Source organism: Halyomorpha halys, unplaced genomic scaffold (genome assembly GCF_000696795.3).
Source record: "Halyomorpha halys isolate HHAL.00 unplaced genomic scaffold, Hhal_1.1 Scaffold2412.1, whole genome shotgun sequence".
Taxonomy (NCBI): Eukaryota; Metazoa; Arthropoda; class Insecta; order Hemiptera; family Pentatomidae; genus Halyomorpha; species Halyomorpha halys.
The window spans coordinates 982-9499 of record NW_027111574.1 but is presented as its reverse complement, the minus strand read 5'-3'; the positions used below and the strand labels follow the sequence as shown (position 1 = coordinate 9499).

At 31.9% G+C, this 8518-nt stretch overlaps 1 protein-coding gene across 8 annotated transcripts in view; it reads right to left on the bottom strand.

The window, feature by feature from the left end:
• LOC106691500 (Thiamine pyrophosphate carrier protein 1) overlaps window positions 1-8166 on the bottom strand; it is a 17515-nt gene extending 9349 nt beyond the window's left edge. The window contains exons 1-4 of one of the 8 annotated variants that reach the window (XM_014437294.2): window positions 7969-8166; window positions 2187-2295; window positions 1960-2097; window positions 896-1051 (exon numbers count right to left, since the gene is read on the bottom strand). In XM_014437294.2, coding sequence (XP_014292780.1) covers window positions 896-1051; window positions 1960-2085 — 282 coding nt within the window. In that variant the 5' untranslated portion in view covers window positions 2086-2097; window positions 2187-2295; window positions 7969-8166. Of the gene's footprint in view, window positions 1-895; window positions 1052-1959; window positions 2098-2186; window positions 2296-7420; window positions 7610-7637; window positions 7804-7968 lie in introns of those variants that run through there. The other 7 variants (XM_014437296.2, XM_024361890.2, XM_067049641.1 and 4 more) reach the window with 7 other exon arrangements.
• Window positions 8167-8518: the final 352 nt, after the last annotated feature.

Below are 8518 nucleotides of genomic sequence, written 5' to 3'. Positions count from 1 at the left end.
TTTTATATTGATACTATTTTATGTCTTCCTTCCTTTTATTTATATGTAATTTCTTATCACTTTATTTTTACATAATATTTATCCTAGCTTAAATGACCTTATTGTTGTAATATTCTCAGTTTTTTTTTTGTATCTTTTTAGCCCTGCAAAGTGGGGCGAAATGTTGGACATTAAAATAGTTATAAACTATTTGTTCCATTTTCGACCGCAACCCTGACCATGTTCTTATATATAACTGTTTAATTTAGAGTAAGTGCTAAATTTTCCACTGGATATTGTTTGTAAAATAAACAAAATAATGAATTAATAATAAATAATTAATTTAATTTTATGCTCTTCATTTTCCTAAATGAGTGAATAGTTTTGAACAAAATTTTAAAGATGTGCAGGAGCAGCACAGACTTAAGAACACTAACTTTTGAAGAAAAATCTTCTGGAGCAGAGAGGTAGATTGTCAAAGTGAAATCCATTGTATGTTGATAACCTATGTATGTAATTGTAAACTATTTGATGAAAATTTAATTATTATTTTTTTTATTAGTTGGAAACAAACTGTGTAAGTTTTAGTGATTTCAGGTTACTGTGAGTGATTTGATTTTTAGATACCACAAAAATGGTATCATTAATTCCATATCAAATGGAATTAATAATACCAAATTAGATGTGTAACTCTACAATTATAATTTCATATTTACAAAATTTCTTGAGCAGCTGTAAAACTAGTGATGATAATGGTCATATTTAACAGAAATTGTTTTTAGAAAAAATTGAAATTTTAGTACTCTTAATATTCAAAAGCAACTATTAAATATGACATATATACTTATTATATATTAACTACTGTTATGTTATATTTCAACTAAAATTACAATAAAAACAAACAAAACAGAAATACCTGAACAAGCCCATATGTTATTGATAATAGCTGTCCTGCATTGTGCCCTTTCCACAGGCCAAAAATACCTTCTTCAATTAAAATTGTTTTCAAAGCCTGATAGACAGCATTATACTTTGAAGATAATGAACTCTTGTTGATTGGTTCAACTTGTAACTGAAAACGTTTTTAAAAAAAATGTAGTTAGCTTAGGGATTTGTGTGCAAATAATGTAATTCGTTTAGAACTTATTTATTTATATTAAATTGTATGATTAATATAATTGAAAATATAGTATAAAAACTTAAATATATCAATACAAAAGTCTTTATCCATAAAATAAGCTTATTTTAAAACTCAGTATAAAAATTTTCAATCTAATTTGACATCCTCATTGTTTTAGTTGGTGCAAAGTCAGAACTTTAGGGAGGGTGGGTCAAAATGCTATTTTCTTCCATTTCTGAAAATGTTTCTTTGATTAAGCATGAATAGTATGTAGGAGCGTTTTTTGCTGAAATATCGTTTACTGGCAAATTGGTAACGATATTTCAGCAATACTAACGGAAACAAAGTATTTTTCTTTCAAGTTGTTCACAGGAATGCTCACAGTGAATTGCCCTGCTATATAGAACCAGCTCAAAATATAAAGTATCTTCATAATTCCACCAACAGATGGCTTATCTTGAAGGCTGTTGTTCCCTGAATTAAACTGTCTGAGTCAAATGTTGCCCCGTTATGATAGACTACATTTTCATCTTTAACTGTGCAAATTTCCACAGCTGTTGTTTATGGCATTTAGTCTTTTTTTTTTGTAGTATCTCAGAAGATCATGAAAGACAAATTTTTTCTCCAACATATTTGAAAAAAATCAATAACAAAGAGACAGTTGATATAAATAATTAAATTAAAGATCAGCCAAACTAAACAGTGTATATGCATTGTTGACATCTGAGTCCAATACAGAATAGAAACTTTAACATAAGCAATGAATTAATTACAAAAAAGAATTTTTGTAACAATCTTTTATAAAAGTCAGCATAACAAATTTATAAAATTATTAATTTGAGATCTTTCAATATAAATACCTGAAACCTGATTTTTAAGACATCAAATGGCTGGCATAAGAAACGTGTCATGGCACCAGAAGCTCCACCAGCAAGAGCATATTCCCATTGTGTAAGAGTCTTAGAATCTTTTTCATAACCAGGCATTTCCCTTTAATACTTGAAAAAAAAAAAGAAATATATATATATAAGATGGTTTCATAATTTGAGAATTAAATTGCTGCTATGAAAAATATAAAATACTGTACAATTATGTTATCATAATTTACCGGTCTCCTATTATTACTTTTTCCAAACCAATATGAGGTAGCACCAGGATAATCAGCTTCTTTTAGAACTTTGATTGGGTACTACCACCTAGAAAGAAAAGACATCATTATAGGTTTTATGGCTCACTGAATTTGAAACTTTTAAAATAAGTCATTTCGTTTATTGCTATTATTGTATTTGTTTCTTTATTATACTACTAAAGCTTATGAAGCTAACAATACATTAGCAACACTGTTAGTATCTGTTATCATCTGATACTATTCCAGCAACCAATAGAACCATCAGGGCCCAATCTGGCACAACCTAACTGCCGAGATGTGAACTACTACAGACTTCAGGCAAACTATATTAGTCATATATAATATAAATATATAAATATAAATATTATATTAGTCAGATATTAATATTTAATAATAGTGTAAATACTTTAAATTTACTTGTGTATAACCATTTATTATATTGCTGTATTCCTAAGTGTATTATTTGAATTAATAAATATTAAAATAGAATCTTCTGGCCCACTAAAAGCTGACATCTTATATGTAGCATTTCTTGATGGTATTTTTAAGCTCAGAGGTACCACTAGCATAAACTTGAGGAAGCCCCTCACCTCCGGATTTAAAATTAGTACCATTCAGAATGGATATTTCATAAATAACAATAAACATTACAGATGACCTTAAAATACCAAAGGTAGTAAAAGGTAATACACAACACGATTTATTTCCTTTCTTATTCCTTTCCGATTTATTCAGTGTTTCTTTCTGTTTTAGAGGGATCGGAAAAAAAAAGCACAAACTTGCCAGTACACCTCACGGAATAGGCTCTTTAGGAGACAGGGAGAAGTAATAATATATAATAGTTGATCAAAATATATCTCTTTTTTTTAAAAAAAAAAGGTTTATATGATTATTTCACTCAGCCTTCTCTGTCCCCTGCCACTTTCCTGTACCTTTCCAGGGCATAACCAAGGACTAATACCCTTCAGCTGTCTTTGCCCTTTGTCAGGATCTTATAATAACTGTTGAACTAACTAGTCAATCGACTGTAAGCAAATAACTTACATAGTTATCCGTCCCTGCAAGAAATTTAAAGTGAACACCTTTAAGACTTGCCATCCCCTATACAATCATAAGTCAATACCTTACGGAATAGAGTTTCCATCTTGTGGGGATTTACAGTACCTGTAGAACTTACCAATCTTCCTGTCAACTCACCTATCCAGCATACCTTATCTCTTAAATATGTATCATCGAGTCCTTCTGATGTAGGGTACCTCTTGAATTGGGGTCAGGAGTAATTATATACAGTACCTCAACAAGACTACATTGTATCAATCCTGTACATTTATTTTGGCTTTTTATTAACTATTTTAGTCTGCATTGGCCTATCAGTACATCCTTCAATTTCTCATTCTGTCTAACTATCTTAACAATTAGGTTGGAATTATTTCAGTACTATTTTGATTAACCTTTTAATGCAGGCATCTCTCTTGTTTCATTTGGTTCTAAATAACAACCAATTATAGATTACAAAGTATGCAGCTTATGTTAGATGATAAAACATTAGGAACATCAGTATCACTGCTTTTTTTTTGTAAAAAAGAAATTAAACTTTCTTATTCATTTGGTAGAAAAATAATCTTGATAATCTTCAACCTTTTTCTGCTTTTCAAAGCTATACTCTGTCTATTTCTGTTTGCTTACCAGAATAGTGCATGTCTGAAGTATACACCAAGGTTTATCTAACATGCACAGTACAATCTGGTGAGTTATTTTAATTACTGCTTCTCCGTAGTATCATTGCGATATATCATAAATTAATACCCATAAATTACTCTCAGCCTGTGCCGTATTACAGAGCAATTAATGAGAAGTGGGTTCTTCTCTTTGATAGAATGTATCATTTTGAAGATTAGCAATTCCCTTTTGAGTTCTTCATGCCATTCAATAGTTAGCAAACAAAAAGAGAGACCAGTTCATTCTTCAATTAATGGGAGTAAAAACGTAAACAGATAAAAATTATTGCCAGAATGTTAATATAAAATTTTTAAAAGAGAGCAGAGAGTTGTTTAAATACGAATAAAGATAAGTCACATGAAAGTCGACTAGAAGGGAGCATATTTCACCTCAATAGTTTAAAAATGACTAATTAGATAATAATTCTGCGTTGAATACTAATATATGCAGACTAGGTATATTATGAATTGTTTTTTAATCATGTACTATAATTTTTGTATAGTTTTACTGTATATTGGCTATTTTAGTTTTAATTTTTTTCTTTTTTTTAATTTTTTGAGAAAGTTCCATTCGCTTAGCAACATCCTTGGCATACGCTCTGGGCACCATCATTGGAAACCACGGGTCTTACGGACACGACTTAAACCTATCCTTCAAGGCTAATCTGTAAGTTTTCAATACTTCTCTTATCTTTTCTTTTCTCTTACAAATATTCAATATTGGATTTATTCTTTGATCAATTTAGCCGAACACATACATTTTTGCGTACACTGTTAACCTGAATAGTGTGATAGTAGTATCCATGGAGAATCAAAATGATGCCAAGATTTCACATAAAAACTGAACATGGAACCACGCCCACTGAAATTAAAAACGTAACCTTATTACTTACTTGTGAATTCTGCCTAATATGTATTACAGGATTGTAAGTATACAAAATGTAAGTATACAAGTTGCGCGCGCACACTACCGTTGACCATTAGCTATAAGCGCGTCTGTTACTTCTGGAGAAGGATCGCCGAAACTCATTGAACCATAAAAACTTTAAGCTAGCCCACATTATGTTATTTAATATTATGTAAATTATTTATAAGTATGTTAACATGTATATACAATAGTCTTGCTTCTGACACTCAATTTCACAGATTTGGATGAGAGTGCGACGGATGTGTTCAGAAAGCTATTGAACTCGACGGTAATCAGGTGACACACATACAACTTCTGTGCACGAGAAGATCTCGGACTTTTCGGCCTGTTGTACGACGTACTTGTTGCATATAGCTGGCAAGGATTTGCAGAAGATCCATATAGAAGAGAACTGACGAAAGGCTCCTGTCGATAGAGCATGCCCAGCGAATGTACGATAAGGCGCTGTACCGATTGAAGCGGTTCAAGACCGAAGATTGTTAATATTGAGTGTGGTTACATCTACTCTGCTCTACTCAAGCGCAATACAAAGCCTTTTCCTGAGATATACTAGTTTATTAAAAACAGAGCATGTCCGCACTTCATCGGATTGCCTGAAGAGTGATAGCGCGTTTTGTACGGTCTTGTATGTAGTGGCTGACGTGGGAGCCAGGATGCCCCAGATAGAGCTGATCACCGAAGAAAGGATTTCGTCATATAATAGAGTCAACCGCATTTCCTCCGTCGAAGAAAGTCGATAGAGGGCAATAAACGGGAGGTAGGCTTAGATGCTTACAGGCTATTGTTGCCTTGCAGTTAGCTGCATGAATTTAAGCTGAACTATGCAACAGAATGACCAGTGTGTCCATTTATAGAACTCAATGTGGCAAATGTACTCTTCTCCTATCATCGCTCTTGGAGAGAGAGGGAAACTTTCCGACAGGTATAAGATTTGTCAGCCTGATGTAGTAGAGGGTTGATGTTAAGAGTGTCAAGTTGCGAGGTCTGGTAGCAAAGACCATCAAGCAACCAAGGAAGAAGGAGAAGTAAAGATGGGCAAGGAGATACTTCAATAGGATCAAGTGGTACACGGCCACTTCCCCTTTATTATGTAATGCCTAACGGTAATCCCGTGGATGGTGGAAAACAGGTGTAGATAATGTGGGCTATCCCATCGCACTGTAGCAGGGACTGTCTAGATAACGGCTAGTGACTAAAAGCGTTTCGCCATTTTGAATTTGTCAACTTTTATTATTTCCGTATAGTATTGCTTTTGACTCGGTGCTTATAGTGAGTTGGGTAAGGACCGAGATAAAAAAAACATGAGAACTGATTGCATTGTCGCCCTATACTAGTCTAGAAGCTAAGTTGAAATATAAAAATCGTATACGATTGCAAAGAGCTATCCAATTAATCCCGTGAAACACCATGGGATCGTGAAGTAGGACCGGCGAGTACATCTGCCGAAAAAAAAAATGTAAAAATAGAAATTAGCATGCTCGTTGAACACTTAAACGATTTTATTTTATTTTTTTATGACTTCAACAGTCGTGCCTAGATAAATTTTAGTAGTGCGGTTTTAAAAGAATTTTAATCCTACACTTTAACTTATCCCCAACCATTATTTATTAGAACCAAATTTATCCGACTGGAAAGGACTTGTCATGAATTATTACTGTTAATTTGATAATTTATAAGATAAATCATAGAAATCCGAAAGAACGAAGTGTAAGAGAGGTAGAAGGGTTAATATTTATAAATTATAGAGAACGAAATATTTTTCGTTACTGCTAATGGTTAACCTTGGAAGTGAATCAATCAAGGGTATGATTAGAATCGGTGATACGTAAATATTCTGAAAAGCACAGTTGTGGGGTTGTAACCTACCTTATTATTATTATATTATTACTTTAATAATATTAATAAATAAATCCCCGAAAGATCTTTCTAAATTGAGGTTAGGGCATAAACTCGCGAGAATACGAATCAGTTCATGGTGTCAGGTTGTAAAACACTACTCGTTTGGACGAGGTAGTATCGAATCACTTAATATTTTAAACAGCAATGAGACATTCACAAGTTAGTTAATGGCTAATGATTGAAAAATGGTCATTTTATTAAAGAGGTTATCTATACTATTGACAATTGTCGTACTACATTCGTCATAAGGATTGTACGTATCTTCCGATCCTCAACATTTCATGAGGATGATTGTCATTATTACAAATAAAACAAAAAACCTTGATTTTAACAGAAATAACCTGAATTCTATACAAATAGAAATTGCTTTGGTTAGTTATGAACTAGCCCACTAATATATTAGCCCAAAATATAAAATATTTTATAAAAAAAAAAGCATGTGTATATATTAAAAAAAATCACATATGTCAGTAACAAGTATGGCCATCGCGGTGCCGATTTATTTTGATGTATGAAATAGAATATAATTACTGTTATTGTTTTGTTCATACTTTCATCAAAATTGGATGCTTCTTTTAAACCCCATATCCTCACAATGGTATTATGCAATTGTTTGAAGGTAAGATGTACGATGATAGGTTACTTACGGTTATAACAGTTATAGGTCAGAAGTTGTAACTTGAATATTTTATAGTTGAAATATATTCTATATTTTGTGTATCAGGATCTAACATAACTAGTGAATTATCCAAGAAAATGATTAATGTACACCATCTTGTGTTATGGAAAGTGAGATGAGTTGAACATTTTTTATTTTATGACAATAAAACACTTGGAACTAAAACCTTAAAATAAAAACCTCACACACTCATAGTTTCACGTATTGGGAGTTCCATTCTTCCAAAGAGACTCCTCGGTAGCAGAAAATTTATAAGAACGCTAAACAATATTAAAAAGCAGAGTAACACATTCCAATTTAAGAACTAATCTAACCACAATGAAAGTTAAGGACAGTTTAACTGTTACACCTCAAACTGATTGGCAGTGTGACAATGCCAAGCTATTTTTAAATAGTTGGGTTGTAAGAAAGTATCGTTCGTTTATTGCAATTGTCAACTCCGACCTTCATAAACATCGTACCGATAATTTAATACTTTTTTTTGTGGAGGTAACAAGTGTTTAAAATTTTACTTACACATCACAGGAATTCGATCATGGTTTAAGATTTTAAATTTAGTTTAACGGTTGTATAGTAAAGCGACTTCCATTTCCTGGTCTTCATTTGTGTGGAAATGTACGGACCACGGACATGCCCATATAGCCTTTATTGTAAAAACTATGGTACTTCCATTTTTACTTTATTTTATTATTCAATTTCATTTGATCTTTTAAAAAACATGTGGGCTTCATTAAAATCACCTTATTCTTCATTTCGTTAGCAGGTGAATGCCGAGCTTGCAGAAATTTACAAAACCATGGTTTAGTAATTATCATTTTCCTTTTAACTATGGATTCAACTAAAAATGTTAAAACCAAATTGTAAGAATAGTGTGATGATAAAACAGATCGTCTTTACATCATATATTTGAAGTAATTAATTATTACTACTAGACATTTTGAAATGTAATTTGATTATGTATTACTATTAGAAACAAAAATAAAAAAAGTAATTATAAAAATAAAAATTTGCAAGCTTTGAATCACTACGGAATGTTTTCTCAAATCCAATCGATTCGGGGTATAAC